The following is a 25,172-nucleotide window of genomic DNA, read 5'->3' as shown; positions in this document are numbered from 1 at the left end:
ATAACAAGGGCTTATTTAAATCATGTGGGTGTATTTTATTCAAAGTCTTCACAAGTTGAAGTTTAATACAATTTAATGGATTTGACTTTTGCCCAAGCCAACAGCCCTGACCAAGAGAAACTCTTGATTTCTGGAAAGAATGCAAAATCTCCAGATCTGAAGAATTTCATCTAGCTGTTCCAAAAGAACTTGCAAAGAAAAAAAATGTACAGAAAGTGCCACCATTATAAAAAAGACAACAATGAAAGATGTGGCTTAAAAATGGATGTGCGTTTTACAATGGTAGGACTACTTCAAATACTTAGCCCTTCAAAACAAGAACTATCTGAATTAATTTAATTGGACTCTTTAGAATTAGCCAAATGAATTACACTCCTTATGAACTATTCTGATGGCTGAAATTCTTGAGGGTTATGCCAACAGAGGGTGGACTTAATTCTAGATAAAAGATCCAGTCAATAGTTGGTTGTGGTGGGTTTTTCGGGTAGTGTGGCCATGGTCTGGTGGCTCTTGTTCCTAACATTTCGCCTGCATCTGTGGCTGGCATCTTCAGAGATGTATCACAGAGGGAAGTCTGTTACACACTGTGCCTGTTGCCCTCTGATGCAGGCGAAAGGTTAGGAACAAGATCCCCCAGACCACGGCAACACAGCCTGGAAAACCCACCACAACCAGTTGAATCCGGCCGTGAAAGCCTTTGACAATACAGTCAATAGTTGTTTTAATTTAGCAGTCAATTTTTCCAGTTCTAAGCCTTGAAATTAAGACACCTTCAGCTAGGCAATAAACTCCAAAAATATAAGCCATTGCAAGAAACTGACGGTTGTGCTCCAAACTAATATGCATCGCTAAACTTTGCCTCGAAAGCAGAAAGCAATCAAATCCTGACACAATTGTGATTACATTCACCTATTAAGAAAAGTCTTGTGCGGACGTAAAGCAATGGCTCTCATTAATTTTAAACTTATATAAGATTTGGGACTTTAGAGTTTATTTTCATAAGAATCAAAGCGCTCCCTCCAGCTAATGGCTGAAGAACGCAACAATCTCAATACGAAACTTATGACATTACATTCACCAACAAATGTGCTGAATTGTTAGTCTCCACATGCATTATTTGAAGTGCAGAAGTTTAAGCCAAGGGTTTGGGATTTTTTCTGAGTTTTGCTGCAGCTCAGTAAGAGGCTATAAGCTAATTACCTCCTTTGGTAGCTGGAGTATGAAGTTGCTGTTTGGTTTTGAAGGCAACACGGGGCAATTTTTTCTGCCTTTGCAGAGCTGTTGAAACAAAGACATGTTATATTTGTCTAAAGAGAGAAAAGAAGGCCTTTGAGATACAACTCAAAATTCACCAAAGATTTTAGGACTGTATCTACCTATGAAGCACAAAGAAGCAAAAAACAGATGAAAAGCAGTTATAGCTCTGGCGGCAGCAGCTGAAAAATAAATTTTGTTTTGAAGAAATGATTCTCACTACACTATAAAGGATTGCAAAGGGAAGAGGTGTCGGCCACTTTGCATGACAAAATGTGTTATTTATCTGAGCAGCCTAAAAGCTTCTTGCAGGCCAAAACCGAGGATAGTCCGCGCACCCGAAAGAAGAACAAACCACCAGCCAAACATGCGCCATTCAATCTGGGAAAGGTTACACTGAGACACTCAATGCAGTGAGCTGCCAGATTTAATTTCCAACCTAAGAGACAACTCAGAGTTTCATTTCAAATAGTCATCTTTAAAAGGTCTTTCTTTTTCCACAAAGTCCTCACCCCTGAACAGTCTGCCTTTAAAAATAACAATAAAAATCACAGTGGGTTGCTAGCTTTTCAGATAGGCTTTCCTGACCTGATGTTCTCTTCCTAAAAGTTTGTGGCAAATAATTTAGCGCTGCAGTTTATTAAACAGAGACGGAACAATAATTATGGACTGCTCTATATAAGAGAAAAAGGTAGAAAGCCTCAGAAGTAAAACACTCTGAGACAAGAAGCAGAGAGCAATCCGGAGTGGATCTACTCAGGATCTTCTTCACAGCTATTTAATGAGGCTTACTCAAAGGACAGTTTTCTTAGGATGGCACTGGCAGTATATTAAGATACCAGACAACTAACAACCTGTCTAAGTGTAAAGCCAACAGGGCGTGCTGGTTAAGAGTGAAGAACTCGGTTTGATTCCCCACTCCACATGAGCAGCAAACTCTGATCTGGTAGAATCAGGTGTGTTTCTCCTCTCCTACACATGAAGCCTGGTGGGTGACTTTGGGCTAGTCACAGTTCTCTCAGAACTCTCTCAGCTCCACCTACCTCACAAGGTGTCTGTTGTGGGGAGAGGAAGGAAAGGAGTTTGTAAGCCACTGTAAGATGCCATATTGTTGAGAAAAGTATGAATTCAAACTCTTCTCTTCTAAAGGCAGAATTATACAGGCATATCAAAACTTGAAGAGCATTTAGATATGACGGAGACCCTGTGGTCATGGCCTGCTTCAAAGTGAAACTAGGGGCAATCCTAGACCTTGAAAAGCCTGACCAAAGCCAGGTTTTTAACATGATTTTGGGAGTATGTACAGCTTCTGTTTCACACAGGTTAGTACTGCTCAAGCAACACCCAACTTGAATTGAGGGAGGAGAAGGGAACAGCGTGCAAGGGAGGGACTGAGCAAAGTTGCATGGCCTGATCCTGATCCCTTAGCCTGGGTTCAGTCTGAACCAGGCCTCAGAGCCCAAGCCTGTCCTTTAGATTTATGCCTACATTGAGCAATAGTGCATAGACAGCTAAAAGAGGAATACTTCAGTAAAGCGTAACACTGAAAATGAAGTTCAGCTGCTGCTATGTTTTTGAAAGTCCAAAATAATCTATAGTCTGAGCACCTCTCATTTATCTGATTTTCCCTTCTCACTTTACCTCTGCCTCCATGTCAGAAAGTTTCCAATCACTGGGTTGAATCCAGAAAGCTTCAATTCAATCTTGCCCAACTTTCCTCCTTACCACAGCCCGCCCCCCCCAAGCCCACATGACAGATTCCATGGTCCCCAGCATAGTCTTTTGGGGTGGTTAAAGGAGACTCCTGCCTTCCTTATTCATTGGCTGAAAAAGTGGTTAGATCACAACCACTTAAACAGCTTTATCTACCTCTGGGCGAAAGTGACAACACTTGCATTAACTTCCATGTAAGTTTGGGACTACCAGTGGAATGCAGGGCAAGATTACAATAATACACACTATTCATCAAGACCCTGTCTTCCCAAACTTTATTCTCTGAGCGCTAATCTGGTCCAAAAGCAAGATGGATATCTGTCTCTCCCTGCCTTAGAAATCTAGGGAAGTATGAAGTAACATGGAATTAATTGCTACCATCAGATTGGCAACATTCACTCAGAGGCCCCTTCCGCACATGTAGAATAATGCACTTTCAACCCACTTTCACAATTGTTTGCGAGCGGATTTTGCTATTCCGCGCCGTAAAATCCAGCTGCAAAGTGCACTGGAAGTGGATTGAAAGTGCATTATTCTGCATATGCGGAAGGGGCCAGAGAGAGGGGAGCTGACAAAAGCTACAGAAAGTAGCAATATTTATAATTCATCCATAATTGAAAGGTAAACAACGCCTGAACAGTATGGAAAGCACTGAAATTGTTCAAAAGCCATTATAAATGGACAGCTCCAGAAACTTGATTGTAATTGTGCTTAAATGAAATATGTTTGTGCTTAAGCCATCATGACAGACTCACTGATACACTTCTGGTCACTAATATTAATAACTGCAGCTTCCTAAAGTATAAATTAGGTGTTAACAAGTAAAGCAAAATTGGTCCTAGGGAGAAACAAAAGCAACCTTGCCAAGTTAAGCTCATGCACAACGGCAGATAAGGAAAGAATGAAAAAGAGAGCTACGTGTGCAGTGTTTGCAGAAGAAAATCCAGTCAAGACCCAGAAAACCAAGGCACAAACATAAGAAAAATTAAGGCTTATATGTGCATAAAATTGCCAGAAGACATATTTGTTCCATTTGTATGTTCCTTCAAAAGTAAAAACTAAGTCTTAAAACATACAGGCATTTTTATGTGACACGGGCAAAACTTGTATCTCTTTTTTAACACAAGAAATTATGAAAAAGGAACTAAAAAATCAGACTGATATTTCTGGGAACATCCCCTCAAACCAAATCCCTTTAAGAATAGCCCGATTCTTTGACAGTGAGTATCTGTACAAGCTTATGCACAACTCCTTATTCTGGACCAATTTGGCTATTAAGCAAAGCAGCATGTTTGAACAAGGGCTTGCTATTTGCCTTTGATCCCACTGTCATGTTACTATGCTCAGCTCAAAGGATTACATACAGTAATTTAAAATTTGTTTGAGGGGGGGGGATCTACATTAAAATACCACGTTTAAAATACATTTACTTCATTTCACCTTTCTCACAGAGACTAAAGATTGAAATGAAATCATAACTCACATTCCGGTGATTGAAGCTTACAGTTATAAAAGTATAACATTTTATACCTTTATACAATGAGCTGCTCCAGTCATTTCTTGAACATAAACAATAACATGAAATCCCAACTATTTTAAAACCTGGATTTCACCTTTTGGTCTGACTGACATACAAAGTAGCTAAATTTAAGTTTGACATTAGTATTTTCAACCTTCCATCTGTTGAAGGGAATGATTACAGCTAATAAAATCCTGGCTTTCTATTTATATTAGCCTAACTCAACAGAGAGTGCACAACCTTGAAATCAAGCACTTGTAAGATGGAAATGCGAAAATCTCTACATCAACATATTTTCTTTTAAATAAAGGAATGAAATAGTGTGTTGCTGCAAACTGAAACACAGCAGGAGGCTATTCAGTATACTGTATGAGTTCTTGCTTAGGGATATTGTTTGATAATGAAAGTCAGATGTCATTTACATAAAAATGAGACCAAGTCATATGCTTAAAATCCAGTTCTTATGGAGTGATGGTTTCCATGTAGAAAACCAGACTATAAGGAATAATACCAATAACGAGAAGTTACTTGGGAATAACACCACACATGCTTCATTATTAAGAGCTGCACTTGGAAAACACCTCATTTGCTTAAGACATATCAGATTTGGCCAAGTGATCATCATTAGAATGAAATGTCTAATTCCTTTACCATGAAACTGTAAACACATAGCTACCGGTTTTGCAGCCAACCTCCAGAAGCTGTGTTTACAGCATCACTGTAAAGATACTTACTGGCTGAGGGTTGAGTTTGGACCCGAGGTATTCCTCCATTTGGCACTTGAAAGTTTGAGTCACTTCTACTGTTTTTCACTGACTCAACGTGGTTGTTAGATGTCCTGGACAGGTTTGGAAGACTACGCCTTAGTTTTTCTGTATTGAGGAAAGATAAGAACACCACAACATACCATCTGATGCAGAAGTCTCAACCATTTTACCAACCTTGGTGATCCAAAGTTCAAGCGTCCTGAGAAAACCCAAATTTCCTACAAACATGTACAGCATGAAAATGATTGCCCGGCAATGTACTGTATGTGCGTTAAAGTCGCTACTGACTTGTGGTAATATTACCACATTACCAAAATTATATTTAACTAAACATTTAAATGTGATATTTTTGTTCCTGTATTATGTTTATGATTATGTTTTGTCATTTCCTGGTTTGATTATTTAATAACTTTATTCTGATTATTTCTGTCATTTAACTTAAAACAAATATTGGAAGTTGCCTTAATGAATTGGCAGGAGACAGAAAAAATAATGCTGAAATTTTGCTTTCTGGCATGGGAGTTGGGATTTAAGGTATGGAAATCTGACTGTTAGCCAGTGAGAGCATAATACAGAGAAACAGGGACAGAAATGCCTGCCATTCCTACTTTCAAAAATGAAGAACTTTGATCAGCTAAAGGGTACGTAGGATGTAATATTTTTTAACCTAATATAATCTGACATAATTAACTAGCATTCCCCTCCAAGACACAGCACAGCAGTTGCTTAGCCAAATTAGCATCAGGGAGGGTATTATATATTAACTATTCAATCTAGCACAAACTTAAAAGTGTTCTTGCCATGGAAAGTCCAATGAACATCACATCCAAATCAACAGAGGGGATTTTTCAGTGGGTTTATTTACCACATTCAATTCTTAGAAAGCTGATTACACCAGGTAAATGCCAAGGAATAACTGGGTATTAAATCATGTATGAGATTAATTAGCAAATTCTGTTGACCAACTAAATGACAAATTGCATGACCTGATCTTGAGGCTGCAGGAGGGTCTAACGTTAAAAAGACACCCTTCTGAGGAATACAGCATCTCAAGCCTCCATCAGTTCAACTGGCACCAAGAATAGCAGTGGATGAATCTTGCTTGACCAGGATAGGTGGCTGCCGCCAAATCAGTCGTCCCAATTAAGGAATACGAGAGCAGATAATCTCCCTTTCAACAGGCTTGTCGTAAAGGAGCTGAGAGCTTCCTTGGCAGCTTCTGATGTAGCTCTAAGGCTAAAGAGGATTTATTTTCTTCAAATAGATTAGGTGGAACAAATTTTTCCATGCTTTACAACACACCAGTGGTCCATTTACTGTGTGGTTTAAATTTGGACCAAACCAGATGTGATGCAGCTCGGGGGGGTGGGGGGGTGCACTAACTGGATTGAGGGATACCGATACTAGAGAAGGACAATTTAACTCTCTTTATGCAACATTTTCCTGATCTAACTCTTCCCTGAAGCTGCTGTTTGTTCCTCTGGAGGAAAAAAATACTTTTTTGCATGCCAGGGCTAATAGCACCTGAGTGGAGGGGCAGGGAGTGCATAGTATAAACTGGGGAAACAGTACCGTAGGAATTGACTTTTTTTTTAAACCCTCTACAGTACCCCTATTCCAATTCTATTCACCCACCAAATCATCTTTGCCTGCTTTTAAATTAAAACTAAATTGTTGGGAAATCCAATCACAGACACGCTGCACTCAGTCTGGTTTGGTCCTTCGCAGACATTTCTTGTTGGTTGTTGGCATTTCCATGCTTTTGAGGTTAGCAAAAGAGAAATGAAGGGGAAAGACTGCAAGCAAGGGCAAGAAAACAGCTCTGTTCATCCCGGTGAGGAACATGTGCTAGGACTTTACTTTAGAAGGTGAACAAAAAAAATTAAGTAAGCATGCACATAAGCATAATCGGCTCATCTGGTCCCCCCCCCCCCCCCGCCCCATGCAATTATGCCATTACCATGAAGGAGGACAAGACCCAGAGTCAAAAAAAATCACTGCTGTTTATGAAAGAAGTGTCTGGGAAACAGGCTCTTGTCACAAAGGAGAGAATATTGGCACCTTTGTGGTCAAAAAGCATCAGCCACTATTTCCACTGCTAGCCATTCTGTTTTTGTGACTGGTAAGGAATTGGCCTCAGGTCAGTGGATCCCATCTTCCCCAGATCAGAAACTACCTCTTACTCCAGCATGCTGCATGCTGGGTATTCCATGAGTGATAGCAATTGAACTCATGTGTTTTCAGATGTTCAGGTCCATAATTCCCCATCAGCTCTTCGTCAGCATGGCCAATTGGCCATGCTGGTAGGGGCTGATGGGAATTGTAGTTCCTGAACATCTGGAGAGCCGCAGGTTCCCTACCCCTGGGCTAAACAATACTGCAGCAACCTGTCAGGTGAGAAGGTAGCAAATTTCCTTGTCACCTTCGGGGATTCTCAAGCTTGAGCATCTCATCAACCAACGTCTCCCCTACTTCCTCTCTTCCTTTTTAACTGGCTGCTTAATCATGGCATGCAAGACAGCAAGAGCGACGTTAGCCAAACTTATGGAATAGTGACAAAGCTTTGCTCTTTGGCCACATTATTACTTTTGCAATGACAGAGCTGTTGAGAGCCTTCAAATGCAGCAAGCAAGATGTGTATTGGCCACCTCCTTTGATGGCTTTGACAGATACAGGCTTGCTGGGCATCAAAAGATTTACAGGTTGAACTCTGACAGCATGTCAGACTTCCGCTTGATTCACCTTGGCGAACTATGCCTGCATTTCTGAGAAGCATGTATCTGTGTAGGGTGTCAGGCCAGGATGCCTTTTTGTGAAAATGGCCAAGTTGCTTGAACTTGTTTCTGTCAGTTCAGAAGCCACAACAACTGAGCTTTTGCTTGAAAAAAGACTACTTTTTGGAGGAAGGCAGAGAGCTTCAAATAATACTGAGGAATCTGCTGTATTTTCTATGCATGCTTGTTTCTTAAAGCCTGGCACCTATTTTTCAGGTTTTTATAATGAAAACATGCTTTTTGTAATAAAAAGGATGCAATCCTTCAGATCTTCTTTTTTATTCTGTAGGAGAACAATCCTATTAATGAATTCTCACTCTGTTCTAGTAGACTAAAGTCTGGCAAGCCACTTAGCTGGGCAGCTCGGTGGCTTCCTAGATCCTAGTATGATTAGCCTCCCAGGGATGTCTGTGACATGGTTTTTTCAGAACATGAACTCTTGTCCCTTTCCTGATCTTCTCTAAAGTCTGGAAATGGTTAATTGATAGCTCCTATAAATGAGTCCACAAGATCCATGAAAAGAGCAAGCACAGTCCATAAATAAAGACACCCTTCCCTGAGATGTCTATAAAACCTTTTCTGTTGGACTTCTACAAGAGAGGTGTCTGTTACTATGAAGCAGGGGCGTGAGTTCAAATGTCCCCGGGCTGCAGCCATTTAGTCCTGGGGGGGGGGTGAATTGGCTCCCTGCCCACACCTCCTTCTTCCTCGTGGTTGTTTGGTCGTGGTGGGGGAGGACGGCTGCCCATACGTGGGGGGTGGGGGGAATGCATAAATCTCAGATTTTGCACCGGGCTACATTTTCCCTAGATATGTCTCTGCTATGAAGTCTTTCCATTCTAGGCTGACAGATCCCAATGCTGAGGCTGTATTCAGAAAACAGCCAGTTTTACTTCTTAGGAAAACTATGGTTTTTGAAGCTCTAGAAAAGATATAAAACCTTAGCTAGAGTGCAGAAAGAAAACAAAAAAAAAGCATGTATTACGAAAAACAGTTCTGTCATACCATCATGGCTGTGAAAAGGTATATGCTATGCACCTGATCTATTACAAAAATTATGAACAGCTAATCAGTAGCTTATATGAGCACAAGGGCGGGAAAGAAAAAGGCTACTGAATCTGCCTTCACAAGGTCTCAACACTCCCAAGGCCGCCCCCTGCCCAAATGATCCTTTAGGAACATGCAGAGTTTGGTGCGATCTTTTGGTGCGCAGGATGTACAGAAGTCAGGAAAAGCATTAGGAACAAGGAATGGGAGTGAACAGGAACATGAATGCTTTAAAGAGTCAAGTGAATGGAAGCACTTACAGCCACTCTTCAGCCGCCCTTCCTCAACAACACATTGGTCTGATCTGTTCCCCCCATCCCTTCCACAAGGCAGAGTTAGCAATGCAAGGTATCTGCAGACATGCCTCAAGATATGTAAAGCAGGTGAAGAGCCAAGAAGGGACATCCAACAACAACAACAGAAAAACAACAGTGCCAAATAATGTTTGGGCAATCTCCCTGTCCAGCAGCTCAATCCAGTTGAAGGGGGGAGGCTGAATGCCAATGCCTCTGCCCCCACCACCAGTGTAAGGGCTACCCCTGCCAGCAAAGGTGCTGGCGGCCAGCTCCCCCTCAGCTCCATGGTGGTGATACCTGGAAGTTGGGGCTCACACACAGCAGCAGTGGTGTCCGCTTGGTTGCCGGATGGGGGCAGATGGAGGACATTTCCAGCCAGGCAACACTTTCCCCTGGACCCCTGGACCTACAGACGTACGAGCCTATATTTCCTATGGAGCAATTCCCTCCCTTCTGCACCACTTGAAACACCTCTGGAGGTTCTTCAGTGCTGCCTTTCCCAGGCCTCCTCTGGCCGCCACAGTGCTCCCCATCACCCCCACAAGCTAGATTGCACTGTTAATTTTGAATCCTCCACAACGGGTATACAGCCAACTTCAATGGACACAAAGCAAATGCTAGTCTTATGGACTTCATTAAACACCATATAAAACTGTAATATCCAGTAAATTAAAATGTTGTCACAAAAAATATTCCGCTTTGTTGTTAATGAGCTTCCATTTTTGGAATCACCCAACTAGTTCTAACTAACACAAACATTACTACTGCTCTTTCCTTGGAGAAATCTATTTGAGAACCTTATTTAGGAAGCTACAGTAACATTTTAGAGATAATCTTATTAAAAAGAGTTCATCAGTCAGTGTTTCTTCTTCAAGTATATTTAAATAACCTCTACATTTCCCCATTTTAAAAGAGGCTGAAATTTACTGAGGGCAGTTTATAATTCAAATCTTCAGTAATGTTTCTCAGAGGGAACGAAAGACTGAGGTTTTTACCTTAAAATACAGCTCTGCCACTCACTATACATTACATTGGCTTGCCTTTAAAGATATTGAGTTACTGCCAAAGAAAAGTCACACAACTAAATAAAGAGTACTGAAGCTGTCATGCCTATAGCATATCTGACTAGCTTTCTGTTTTTTACAAATAAAAACAATTTGTTAAATCTGCGAACGTTGCAAGCCAACAAAATATCTAAAAGGACCTCTCCTGCATGTATGTTTTAGAACATGGGTGTCAAACTCGCAGCCTTCCAGATGTTATGGACTACAGTTCCCATCATCCCCTGCCAGCATGCTGCTGGCAGGGGATGATGGGAACTGTAGTCCACAACATCTGGAGGACCGCGAGTTTGACACCTGTGTTTTAGAAGATGATAATCAACCCAACTATAATAGCTAAGCAGTTTGGATATTTTTCTTTTACTTTTCCAAGTAATCACATAGCACATTTTTAGTAGGCACCACCTCAGCACAGCAACAGTTGACATTGCTAGTTTTGTTCCCACTGAAACACTAAGTGGACAAAACTTATGAACAGGAGCACTAACTGCCCTGAAGCAAATATCCATTTTCATAGCCCTGAAACTCTTGTCTGGATATCCTGCCTTTCAGAGGGACTTTTCTGCACTAGCACAAATTTAAAATTATGCCAGCCCAGAATGATGACGGTCTACATTTCTCTGAAACCCAGTAAGGTTCATATTACTTACTCAGCTTATTGATTTCCGGCTAGCCTAGTGAAACGAATGGTCAAGACACTTGCTTTTGTTTTTCCTTGAACCTTTCTCAACAATTCAGCAGTAACGCCACACCAGGCAGCTGGTTTTAAATACTACCTACTGAGCAGCCTGCTTGCTGGGAGCCACCATCATCATCACTTCAATGCTTTGTGCACAACATTTGAGACAAAGCCCTTTACCTTCATTTTTGACATTACTAGTCTGTATATCAGCAGGATGACCTTGAAGAGAAAGGCGAGGCTGTTGCAAGCGGCTAATCATTGGCTGGGGAGACACCCGATTATACTCGATTCCTCTAGCGGGTGAACGAGACCTGGGAGAATTCCTCGGAGACTGCTTTGGGGAAGGCCGTGGTGAGTTGCGTGGTGATGGAGAGAATCGATTGACAGTCAAGCACTGCGTGATGGCAGCCCGCCTCTGCCATTCCTAAGCTCTGGGCATCGAGTTCTTGATCGCTAAATGTGCCTCTCCTGATAGAACTGCACGAAGAACCAGAACTACGTCGAGAAGCAGTAGCTGCATATTCTTGCCGGAGACCTGGCAAAAAGCAGAAACGTCCAATGTTTGGTTCGGTTTAAATATACAGCTAATGTAAGTGAACAGAACATGTCTGCACATATGATCACATTTGATACTCTCCACCAAAGGTGTCCAATTCTGGAGCTTCAGACATTCATGGACTACAATTCCCATCAGTCCCTGCTGGCATGGCCAATTGGCCATGAAGACAAGAAGAATGGGGCTGAACACTAATAGTTCTTCATTCCTGTGATTAGAAGAAATGCTCATCCCATTCAGCCACATTCAAAAGGGAAGAAATTCACATGTAACTCCAGAGCTTTCCTTTCTCCCTTTGAGGTTGAAAGGACAGAAGGCATGTTATAATGTAATACATCCCTAGAAGCGCATCTCTTTCAAAGCCACTCATCTCATGGCATCAATCAACCTATAAGATGCTTGGCTATGCCTCACCCAAAGGCAGCCTCAAGTTGAGGTAAATAATATTATCTTATAATGCCCAGGAACTGCATGCACTAAGGCCCATGTGAGTGCTGTACAAGTCTCTTCTGTAAAGTTCTCTCGCAAGGCAGCTGGAGCTGTAGTTCCAAATGAGCACACTGGGATATTATCACATACTACAAGTTGCTGAGTATAAAGGACAAAGCAGTGCCATAAATTAGTACACCAGGGATTAAATGATACCCTAATGCCCAATGCTGATCTGGACATTAAAGAAAACACGGGAATTAGAGTTACTGAAAGGCTTAATTCTGTTTACACAATATTTGAGGCGTCTACAAGTATCAAATGTGCCACTTTTCTGTTAAGAACACGGATACTTTTCAAGTTAAATTTCCATAGCTTACCAAGAAGAATCAGTTCTTCGAAAGAAATCAAGACTGGAACCTGAAAAAAATGTCTCAACTCTTTACTGTGAAACTACTTACTTTCCTCTTGCATCCGTGCTAATATCTGCACATCTGTTAAGTCATTTAGTTTGTAATTTGAGCCAACAGAGTCTTCATCCATTTCTGAAGCACTTAATTCACTGTCTATAGAGGATTGTGGGCTCAGTGGAGGATTTCTATCTGATGAACTTTTGAAATGACCTAAACGAAAAGGAAAAAAATGAGGGAGGAATCCAGGAGTCATCTTACCTGTATGAAAAATTTAACATAGACGGGGGAAGTGAACTGTGGTGCAAGAAGCACTTCAAGCTAGCTGACACGCAACCCTCACACTTTTCCTTGGTTGAGCACAGATAAATTTACAGTCCAACAGATAACATTAACCTCGCTGAGGACTGATAAACAGAACTGTCTGAAGAAATAAAAGGAAGCAGGCTGAAACACTAGCAGTGCAATCCCAAATACCCTTCAAAACCCACTGGTGTCAGCACTGCTCATTTGATCAGTGAATTTGTTCTTAGGAAACATTTTAAACTGAACAGCTTTTACAGAGTCATAAATTACTGGGTTTTGGTTCAGGTTTCTAAGACTCCCTCTATTCTTGTGAATAAACTAAGTGTGTTCAAGTTCCACTGGCCCACACGACATTCCTTCCCACTGAGGAATTACATCGTTGGAATGTCCCCCCATCCCCGCCAGTTAAAGTGCCAACAGGACAAACAATGAATATGTAAGGGCCAAATCTCCCCACCCCATCCTCTCGTATTCCATCACACTGAGCAACTTTGTGCTATCTGCAGAAGCACCCATGTGGTTGGACAATGATGAATTTGGACATGCCCACATTTGCAGAAAGCTCACAGTTACTTTAAGGCTTTTTTTCTGCCACATCGAATGCGTGGCATGAATATTTTGAATGGAATAACCCAGGAAATAGCCCAACACTCTACATAATGTAAGAAGCTGAAAAATTTGCTCTTTACAACAGCCGCGAGCCACTCACAGGGAAACCCACAATTCAGCCCTTTTTGACCTGGCTGTGGCACCAACTAGTGTCTGGTAGACTCAGTCATATCAAGGAACCTAAGTCTGATGAGAAGCCCGGCAGCTTGTCACAATGATCAGGTGGTCAAACGGAGGCAACTTTCATCCAACGTGACATGTTTAATGAGACAAATGGTTAGAATGCTGATTGAGGTCTCCTGAAACTTAAAATGGGGCCATTATGTTTAGAGAGGCCCTTACCTGAGTTTCCAGGAAGAATGAGCTGTTTTATCAAAGGAGGTTTCACTGGTGTGGATGAAGGGGAGTTGTAGCTACTGTTGTAAGGACTGCCAGTGTTTGGACTATAAGAGTTTGCGTAATTGACAGCACTGAACGGATTACTATACAGACTGTGTCTCTTGAGGGCTGTACAAAAAAGGCAAGAACAGTATGCAAGAAGTTAGAAACGAGCTGTTTACTTTAAATGCTATGTAGTCGCAAGTGGAAATGATTTTTCCACCCATTTAAAAAAGACTACTCTTTACAGACAAATTAAGGTTCAAAACCTCAGTGAAACATTAAGCATTTTTGTTGTTTTATGATTCTATATGGCTTTTTGTGAGTACTAAAAGCTAAGGCATTCAGAGTTTAAAAAGCAACAAATTCACTCAACAGATCTTCAAGCAGAGGTGCCAATCAGACAGCCATTGGAAATTCCCCCACACTGGGCCATGCTGCAAAAGGATCCCATCTATCACTCAGACCCAGACAAATGGAAATTGAAAGGAAATCCCTTTTAAACTCAGGACTTACAAAAAAACTCACCCAGACAATCTTTGTATCTAGAGTCTAGATCAGGGGTAGGGAACCTGCGGCTCTCCAGATGTTCAGGAACTACAATTCCCATCAGCCTCTGTCAGCATGGCAATGCTGGTAGGGGCTGATGGGAATTGTAGTTCCTGAACATCTGGAGAGCCGCAGGTTCCCTACCCCTGGTCTAGATTCTAGACAGTCCACAAACCACACATACAACAAGTCTTCGAAGGCTGTGTGTTGGACTAGGAGAAAGAAAGAACCTATATCCCTTAAACCTAAGTACATCATCTATTCTGAGTTTTTTGCAAAACAGCATGGAATTGAGACTACGTTCCGTGATGATAAGGAAAAAGGTGGCTGCGTTGTCTTCAGTTATTCAGCAAGTAGATGGTTGGCAGATGGCAAAACATCCTCACATGGTTTTTTTAAAAGGTGCTAAAGTCAAGGACAAGCCCCAGATTCATCTTCTTCCAACCTGGAAGCTCAACACTGTCCTAAGCATGCTTGCCAAGCCACCATTCGTTCAGTTTCTCTGAACGAAAACAATCTTCCTGGTTGCAGTAACCTCAGCATATTGTGTATCTGAACTATCAGTTTTAGCAATCAACCCAAATTTATGCAGATTTCATAAAGACAAGGTTGTCTTGAGATCGGATCCGGCCTTTCAATCCAGAGCTGATTCCAGATTCCACTGTCTACAGGAAATCTGTCTACCCTCAGTCTGTCCAAATCCCAAACATTTCAGGGAATTTCTGTGCCCCCGCCCCCCCCCAGATGTGAGAAGGGGTTAAAAGTGTACATTCTTAGAACTTAACCCTTCTGAAAACTGAGTCCATGTTTACATCTGTCACTCCACCAAACCTAGTAAGCAGTATCTTGTTAAGCAATCAGCAGATGTCTCAAATCTTGCATCATTGAGGCATACTGTGCCCGAAAACTGAAACCTCTCCTGGAATAGCAGCCCACTCAGTCGGCCAATGCAGCATTGACCAAAAATGCATCAGTGGAGGAAGTTCACAAGGCTATTAGGTTGTCCACAATATCAACCTTCATTAGACATTCTAAAATTAACACCTACAGTATGGCCTGTGGCCAAAGAATCTTACAGGATGTTGAAACCTTTTGAGACAATGATCCACCCACGTCAGCGGGACACTATTCTGAGAGGTCCCACAAGATGTCCTCCAGCTCAGAGGAAGAAAGATTACTTACCCATGAAAGGTCCTTCTCCTCTGAGCAGAAGAAGTACATTTTGGCTTCCCATGTCACCATCTTAACCTATTTAATTTTCACTACACTTACCTTAACTTACCTATTAGACAACCTGCTTTTCTCTGACAATTCTTATTAATTCCTTCCTGATTATGCTCTCTCGCTCTTTGTATGTATACTGTTCAGTTAAGTTGTTAAAATTATGTTTAAGAGAGTTAGTTTGTTCAGTTAAGTTGCACAAATTATGTTTAAGGGAGTTAGTTAGCTTCTATTCAGAGATTTTTGAATTTAGGAAGAAGGGACAATCCTATGGTTAATAGGAAGGGAAAGTATTGTTTCCTGCCTCCCTGATTGGATGGTGGGAATTACTCACAAGATATCCTCCAGCTCAATAGGAGAAGTGATCTACTCACACAAGCAATATGAGGCAGGAACTAAGAACACAAGACCACAGCTCCCTGTTTGTGGGACCCCCCCTCCCCCGGCCAGTTACATGTTTTCGTTCACAGAACGTGAGGCAGGATAAATGTAAAGCAGGAACTGTGAATTTACATCTGTCAAGCATAGACACAGGCAATTCCTTCTTTGAGTTGGACACCCAAAATATTGTTGGAATGAATTAAGTGAAGAAGTATCCAAAGTCAACAACATTTTCTTCTTTGAGTTCAAAATTATGGATTTAAATTATTACTGGGCAGCAAAATTTCATGAATTGTCTCAAAATTTCATTCATTACCTCTACTATTGTAGTTATACACTTTTCTTTAAAAGAAAAGGGTTACAACTGAGGTTTCTTTAACACAATACAATTTTGTGTTTGGAGATTAACCTAAATGGGCAGTTTCCTAATCTGAGTAACTGGAACTGAAAAAAAACCCCACACAGACATTGAATATCACATGTTACAGAACCATACATATAAGCTCCCTGAAACAAAAATTCACATAGCAGAAAATGGTAATGTATGAGGCAGTCACAAGATAACTGCTATTCCCAAGTGCGTGTTAGAATTTAGATGCAACAAATATGATATAGCCAAAGTTAAACATTTCAATTGCTTTGATTTTGATGAAAGAAATTCAATAGAAGCAATTCAAGAATCCCACTGCCATAAACATCAACTAGACTTAAAAATGCCCTGGGCTAGGTTTTAGAAAACATGGTTGTTAAAAACAGATTCCACATCTCTGTATACTTAAACACAATCACTGATGCAGAAACTCACCAGACATTGTTTGTTCAAGTCTATGGATCAATGACTTTTTAGCACTTTCGATATCTGGAGTTGGGTAATCCAGTATCTGCCTACACCAAACAAGTGGACTAACTGATTTCTGAACTGGGGTCACTTTTTTCTTTGGTGAGGTATATAACCTATGGAAGAAAAAGGAATACAATATTAAATAAAGGTACATACGCTCTGATATCCTAATAAGTTTAAATTATGGCTTTCTGTAATCCCATAAAAAGGCTCAAAGGCTAAGCTTGCTACTTTTAAAATGTGCTTTGCTGAATCAAGTTAACTGTAAAGTACACAAGGGCATGTTTAACCAGGTCATAGCTCAAACATGAGCAAGAGATGACATTTCAGACTGCGGGCACAGAGCAGATAACAACATGAAATTTCCATTTCCAGAGGAATGCCCAGATACAAATGGATCTGAATATACCCAAAACATTTTGAGTCTCAGTGATTATGTTCATAACATTGAAAAATCAACGTTTGCTAATTAGAAGAATTCTGATCAGACCAATCAACATTCTAAGAAGCTCTCTACAATTTCAATCTGAAGAAATAGAGGAGTATCTCTGAACTGCTGCATATTATAATTGATGGTTGTAGTACTTCTGGAAAAAAATCAGATCCAGTGTTAATTTCAGTATTCAAAAATAAGGTTTTACAAACCCATTCACAAACATAAATTCTTGAGTCACACAAAAGCATGTTCCAAAGATTCTATAACTACACATACTGTAAATCTTAACTCCACCTACGAGTTCATAACAAGATCCCAAACCATCCAATATTGTAGCACTAAACCCTTCATGGATCAAATGCTGAAATGAATGGAGCTCAGATTTTTTTTTTACTTGAAACTGATGAAGATTAAACCAAATAAACCATATAAAAGCTGACAGAGTGAGATTTCCAAGTCAGATATCCTCACACAAGTTATTCTTTTTACTTCAAAATGAAAGTCCTGCCTTTGAGCTCTGGGTAGATAAGCATTGCAGGTTTAGACTACTCTTTTTTTTTCAAAAAATTCACTAATCTTTGTCATCAGATCCAAACATAAACACAAACCAGGCAAACTCAGCCTTTCTGGAGCAACCAAAACAAAGTAGGGTGCCACGTTAAAATTATGAAACAGTAATGCTGTTGCTGTCACATAATTAAGAGTATGAAATAGAAGCATCTGTGTGAGATTTCCCCACATATGCTTCATTACCCTTTGCTGGACTGAAAACTGCTGGACAAAGAAACAAGAGGTAAACTACTCATCATAAAGCTACTGTCTGGATTCTTCCACACAGCATCTTCAGAGGTCACTCCCAACTGCAGAGTGGGCGGACCTTGAGGAAGATGGAATCCCAAGGATTCTTGAGAGCTCTGGCAAATTTTCCTAGTGACATGGCCACTAGTGACATGGCCTGTTAAGACCTTGGTCTCGCTTTGGAATGGTGAGATCAGGAGGGCCATTGACATGATTGTTCCTGAGTGCCCTCACTCTGCTGGCAGAGCCCTTCAGGCCCCACAGTATACTGGGGATCTGAGAGAGATGAAACAAGAGGGATGATGGCTTGAGCGCAGGAGGCAGAAATTGTGTTGCGGATCTGACCGGACACTTATGAGAGCCCATTATCAGGCCTACCAAGTGGCAGCAGCAAAGAAGGTGTATTTCTCAGCCCACACTACATCTGCAAGTAGCCGTCCAGCAGAGTTATTCAGGGTGGTTAACAGCTTACTGTCCTCTACTTGAAGGATGGCAGCCTGGGTGCCCCCCCGCCCCCGGTATCTGCTGTGATCATTTTGTCTGGTCTGGTTTTATCGGATCAATTTCAGTTTTTGATGTCTAAAGACATGGACAAGTTGTTTGCAGGGATGCAGCCTACTATTAGTCCCCTGGACCCTTGTTCATCCTGGCTAATAAAACCTAGCTGGGAATGGGGCTGGCCCAGTGGGTTCAGGAGGTGCTAAAGGGCTCTTTGAAGGAGGGGATAGTGCCAGGGGGTAGTCCACCCCTTTTGAAGAGGCCCTCTTTGGACCTTACGAGGTTGAGCAATTATTGCCTAACAGCCAACATCCCAAATTTAGGGCAAGGTCCTGGAAACAGTGGTGGTGACTCAGCTGCAGGTTTACTTGGAAGAAACTGATTTTCTAGACCCATGTCAATTTGGTTTCAGGCATGATTGCCCCCGGGCTCTGGAACAGTCTCCCCTCAGAGATTTACCATGTGCCTAGGCACATGGCAATAACCTTCCTATTTGCCCTGGCATTTGACTAACCTCCCTGGGAACTCCCTCTACAGCTGCTGTTCTGGTGTGGGGTTATTTTAATGGTATTTTATTGTTGTTTTAATTGTTATATGTCCAGGGACAGGGCTGCCTCCCAGCACCCTGTTCCACCCTCTCCTTGTCACAAAGACCCGCCCTGGGACCCTGGAGCACCCCACAACTGACAGACCCAGCCCTGGACCTTACAAATGGAGCAGGGACCTCCAGGAAGCCAGCAGCAGAAAGGAACACAGAGAAATGGCAGGAGAGCCTAAGCAACAAGAACAAGTCTCACTCCACTATTATCTAAATCTAAGCCAGCTTTCTTTATGATATGTTCTGCTTACAGACTGAACATACAGGGACATAAAATGCATCCTTGTCTGACCCCTTTGCCAACTGGAAACCATTCTGGCTGTTGTGGGTTTTTCAGCCTGTGTGGCCATGGACTAGTAGTTTTTGCTCCTAATATTTTGCCAGCACCTATGGTTGGCATCTTCAGAGGCATGCAATGGTAAGATGCATTTCTCTTGTGTTGGGTGAGGAAAAGGAAGAATTCTTGTAATTACGCTGCACTTCAAATTAACTTTTCAGAAATATAATTGTATTCTTAGACATTTTACATTCTTAGACACTTTAAATAGACCTGCAATGTCAAGGCAAGGAAACTCTGTATCTTTGATCTGTGTAAATTACATTCCTAGCCTGTCCCTCTTAGTCTTACAGAAGACTAAGATGTTATGCAGAGCATTGACATTCTTCTTTTGAAGTACTGGAAATCATGCTGGCTTGTGAGATGTCATCAGGTACTGTCTGCTCAATTTCAAGTTACTCTTTCGGCCCCAAGAGTTAGAAATTTGATTCTTTTTTTAAAATACAGGTTTGTTTCCCCTAAAGCAGGGATAGGGAACCTGCGGCTCTCCAGATGTTCAGGAACTACAATTCCCATCAGCCCCTACCAGCATGTGAGTGTGTGTGACGAAACTTGATAGGGTGTATTCCCTAGGCTCTGAGCTCTAAAGCCAATTCTGATAATGTAACATTACTAACCACACACAGAGGTAGTTTTAAGTGGAAAGCAAATAGTATTCTTAACCAAAATCTGGAAGTGGCATGAAAGGGCGCTGGGGAAAGTGCCCCGTACACTAAATCAAGGGGCAAATACACCAGTGGGAGGAGCACTAATGCTGGTGGCGGGGCACCAAATGACTCTGCCAGAACCTGAATGTGGAAGCTGCTCTTCACCAACACTCCTCCACCAAAGGAGCCTGCACCAGTGCTGATGGGGATGTTCTGGAAACGGAGCTTCTTAAGGGCTTTTGGCTCAGGAATGCCCCCTTCAGCTATGAACAACCCACTGGAAACAAATGGTGCGTTTTGGGCTTCTGCGGAGTTTTCACATTTTTTCCTCCCCTTCCGATTGTAGGCGGCTGTTCCCAGTTGCCATGAAAGTGTCCTGAAAGTGTTGCCATGAAAGGAGCAGCAGTGGCGTAGGAGCAGATGCACACTAATCTGGAGAACTGGGTTTGATTCCCTGCTCTGCTGCTTGAGCTGTGGAAGCTTATCTGGGAAATCAGATTAGCCTGTGCACTCCGACACACACGAGATGGGTGACCTTAGCTAGTCACAACTTTTTGGAGCTCTCTCAGCCCCACCCACCTCACAGGGTGTTTGTTGTGGGGGGAAGGGCAAGGAGATTGTAAGCCCCTTTGAGTCTCCTTACAGGAGAGAAAGGGGGGTATAAATCCAAACTCCTTCTTCATCTTCCTCCCCCCACCCCCCACCCCCACACACAATTGGGCTGCCTATCTAGCAGGGCATTAAAATATTTTTTTTTTACCTGGTTCATGGCACACAAAAACCATCATGGAGCATTCAAGTATTGTTGTTTAAACTTATCCTCATATATTTCACAACTCCTAAATTAGCTGAGTGAGTCACCTTACAGGTTACTGATCAGGACAAGACAGTAACTCCCATATCCAAACAGTAAACTTGTCTAATTAGAAGACCACACAATTTTAAAATTAATATGCAATTTTTAAGAGGGCAGCTTTTGCTTGAACAGTTATTTCATTTTATTTAGGAATGAGGCTGAGATAAACAAAATGCAATTTGCATTTAAGCAGACTCCACTGCTCTTAAATTAGTTTAAGAACTTATGAATGCTGTTTAAACTTACCCATCCACTAAAACTATGCTTTTATCTTACACAAAGAAGACTGGACTATGTTATACGCATACAAAAATAGTTATAAGTATTTGTAGTAGAGAGCAGCTAATCTACACCAGGGACTTTCAAAACATGTCATAATAAGTATCTCAACAGGGATTTCACACAGAGAGGCTTGTCATTGGCAGGCCACCCAACCACACAGTTTATACAGGATTTGGGCCAAATGCACTTGCAGGTTCAGTACAGGCTGAACAATAATCACTGAAGCAAATCTGAAAGACCTCAGGAAGCTCTTGGTTTGCATTATCATCACAGCCATTTAGAAATACTAAAAACAATTAAGCCTCTCCAGGAAGCAGAGACCAACCCTACCAAGAGTTCATATGACTGTTCCCCCTCCTCATCCAGGGCCCGGGGTAATCTAGGTCAAGTGGAAGGGGAGGAACAGAATGGTGAGGGGGAAGGAAGATTCACCAGAGTAGGGTTGGGGAAGAATAAGAGTCGGTTGTCTGACAGTCACACTCAAAAGACTGGCAGTGCTCTTATGGAGAGTTACTCCAGCCTGAAATGCACTGAAATGGGGTTTGACTGGAGTTTCTCTGTACAGGATTATACCCTTAAGCTTCTGCCTGCTCACACAGAAGGAGGCTAGACAGTGAGAGGCAAGGACTTCTACCACCTATGCCTCCCCAGATATTCACGTCCCTTTCACATCCATTGATTTAGCGATATTCCTCATTCCTTTTAGCTATGGATCAATTAATTCTATTGCCTTAGCAGCTAAATAAGTGGATGTTATTGGACATACATGAGCTACATAATTTGGATTGTAGTTTTGATCCAAATTTTCATATATATATTTTTGCTGGTCTTTCAAACTACCCTCCTTCTGATTAAACCATACAATTCCTTACTCTGTTCAAGAAGTTAACTTGCCTTCTTCTATTACTTCTTGTACTGTGTCTCCTGCTGTTAAAAATCACTACTTACATTTGTATTCAGGTATTCATGGGTATCTCCAACAAGTTATAAGGGTCACATGCATACAAGTTGCATTCTCCTTAAAACACACACACAAGAGGGAATGGGGAAACGAGGGGAACAACTCTCATATGCATTTTAAAGTAACTCTCATATGAATTTTATTCATGCACACACCCTCGATAACCACAACAATGTTCTGTAAACAGGTAAATCTGTACTGCAGTTCAAAATTTAAAAGCCATCCTAACACACACTACCAGCATGGCCTACCTATAAAGATTTCATTCACATATTTATTTTTAATGCTATTTGTAGTCATCAGTAACAATCACTGAACCACTGAAATATACGCACTATTTCTTTATGTGTGAGGGTTAAGAAGTCTTACAGAAAACTGATGTAATTTATTATTATATCTTAAAGATCCCTAACAGACATTTTCTGAATCCTCAAATGCATGCCCATCACTCAAATCATAACAGAATACTTGCTCAGCAGTTACTTCAAGGAGAAAAAGGGTCAGATATCTGAAAGTTTGTAAACCAAGGTAGTTCCGGCTTAGAGAGAGCAGCAATAAAACTCATTGCTGGGATAAATAATCAAAGTACCAAGGACACCACCAGGAAGCACACAATTTCAACTCCCCCACCCCCACCCCCCGAAAAGTGCCGAAACCACATTAGAGTTATCAAACCACCCCAATAAGCACATCTGAACACTCAAGACGTGAGCTATGTAGCATTTTGCTCACAACAAGCTTTCCAAACACACCCAAGATCTCATGACATTTAAGGGGGGAAAAAAACCGGATGCTTCAGAAAGCACCGCCCAATCTGAACGGGTCTCCTTCCCCGGCCACTGTGAATCCGGATTGCTACAACAAAAGTGATCAGTGGGGAGAGGACAAAGGGATTCTCCATCGATAAACCCTTCCCTTCCCCCAGGGGGAGATTTGGGTACATTTCCCACAACTTCCCCAGAAAAGGAGATCCCAGCAAGCACTTCTACCCAGAGAAGGGGAAGGTAGAAGGCGCGGATCTGCCCCGATGAAGGCGAACCCCTAAATAAGCACACACGCCGGCCCTGGAGGAAGAAGGATCACTCCTTATGGGAACCCCAATCTCTCCGGCGGAAGGCGTTTGTTATTGATGGCGCCTCCCCAACTCCCGAAGGCCGAGATCACTGGCAGGCCAGCCCCCGCCCCCGCCCCCGCCCGGCTTTGGGGCGACCCCCTTTCCGCGGCCCTTTTCGGCCCCCCTCCTCACCAGCCGGTCTCGTCCTCCTCGCAGCCGGCCAGCCGCTCCAGCTCGTCGGGCCTCAGCGGCTCCACTTCGTCCAGGAGGCCGCCGGCGTTTTCCCCCCACCTCCCTTCGCCTCCGTCCTCCTCGCTCGCCGGAGGCCGCCTGGGCCCGGCCCTGGGGCTGAGGCAGCCGTGGTCGAGCCCCAAAAGCAGCGGGCTGCTCCTGGCGGGGGACGACGAGGGCGGCGGCGATGACAGCGGCGGGGCGGCGGCGGCGGTTCCCGGCGTGAGCGGCAGGGGCGGCGTGCAAGCCCCGGACCCTCCGCCGCCGCCGCCGCCGCCCAGGAGCCGCTTGGGGCTGCCGCCGGGCGCCCCGGCGGCGCTGCGGATGCGGAGCTGCTCGTTCTGCTTCTCCAGCTTCTTCACCAGCTCCTGCAGCTTCCGCACTTCGGCGTCGGCGTTCACGTTGGAGTTGATGTCCTCCATGGCCGGACCCGCCGCCGCCGCCGCCGCCGCTCTCAGCCCACGGCGGCCCTCTCGATCGGGCGGCGCTTCCTCGCTCCTTCGCTCGCTTCCCTTCCCGCCCCTTCGGCTGAGGCGGGCGGGCGGGCGGGCCTCTCCGGAGCGGGCGGGCCCCCTCTACATGGCCGGGCGGGGAAGCGCAGCTCCGGCTCTCTGTCACCGCTCCCACGACGCCCGTTCAGGGGCTGGACCCGGGCGAGTCAGCCGCGCCGCCCGGTCGCGGCCTGCTCCAGCGCGGCGGCGGCGGCGGCGGCGGGGGCCGCCATGTCCGCTCCTTCCCGGCTTCTCTCGTCCTTCCCTAGATGAGTGGGGAGCTTCTCCTCAGCCCGAGCGGCGAGGGGAGCCCCGGGGGCAGGCGCCGGTCTCGCCCGGGGCTGTGAGGTGGCGCCACGACAATGGAGGCGGGCGATGATTTCACACAGACCGTGAGGGCTCCTGGTGGCTTCAGCCGTTGATGGCAGCTGCGCGCACACAGCGCCCCTCTCCAGTCTTTGCGGCTTGGGAAATGGACCTGGCTCTTTCCGTGGCAGCCTCAATGTTATGTTTTTAGGCACCTCATCGACCGGGCTTGTTTCCGCGCGGGGGCAGTGGGGGGTGAATACCTGGTGGAGGTGAGGGTGTGGCCGAAGGTGTGTCCTGCCTTTCTCCCGTGTTCCATCCACCTCCTGTGTCTTCAGACTCAAAAGGAGTTAGGATGCAAAGGACTGAGTTATTAGTAGGAAGACCTTTGTAGGACTCGAAATATTGGCCAAAAGAACCATTTACTGACAGTCTTCTTGCCCGTTATGAGGTAGCCAACATTGTACCAGTTTTAAAATAGCAGTTGAACCATTGCAAGACTCTAAAACTCAAAGAAGCAGCACCATCAAAAATTTGGGTGCTGTGTGGTTTCCGGGCTGTATGGCCGTGTTCTAGCAGCATTCTCTCCTGACGTTTCGCCTGCATCTGTGGCTGGCATCTTCAGAGGAATTTTCCTCTGAAGATGCCAGCCACAGATGCAGGCGAAACGTCAGGAGAGAATGCTGCTAGAACACGGCCATACAGCCCGGAAACCACACAGCACCCAAGTGATTCCGGCCGTGAAAGCCTTCGACAATACCATCAAAAATGTTTCTCACCCAGTAATCATGATTGGTTTATTAAATATACACTGGCTGTTGTGGGTTTTCCAGGCTGTGTGGTCATGGTTTCTATAGTAGTTTTACTCCTAACATTTCACCCAC

The 25,172-nt window shown here is 43.4% G+C and overlaps 1 protein-coding gene across 1 annotated transcript in view; it reads right to left on the bottom strand.

The window, feature by feature from the left end:
* The window catches only part of SLAIN2 (SLAIN motif family member 2), a 37,868-nt gene extending 13,350 nt beyond the window's left edge, over positions 1-24,518 (bottom strand). Inside the window, 7 exon segments of the mRNA XM_048508879.1 lie at positions 5,221-5,358; positions 11,291-11,502; positions 11,504-11,648; positions 12,560-12,721; positions 13,766-13,930; positions 16,758-16,906; positions 23,453-24,518. Coding sequence (XP_048364836.1) covers positions 5,221-5,358; positions 11,291-11,502; positions 11,504-11,648; positions 12,560-12,721; positions 13,766-13,930; positions 16,758-16,906; positions 23,453-23,913 — 1,432 coding nt within the window. The 5' untranslated portion in view covers positions 23,914-24,518.
* Positions 24,519-25,172: the final 654 nt, after the last annotated feature.

The sequence above is a fragment of the Sphaerodactylus townsendi genome, linkage group LG10 (genome assembly GCF_021028975.2).
Source record: "Sphaerodactylus townsendi isolate TG3544 linkage group LG10, MPM_Stown_v2.3, whole genome shotgun sequence".
Classification (NCBI taxonomy): Eukaryota; Metazoa; Chordata; class Lepidosauria; order Squamata; family Sphaerodactylidae; genus Sphaerodactylus; species Sphaerodactylus townsendi.
This window is presented reverse-complemented; position numbering and strand designations above follow the sequence as displayed.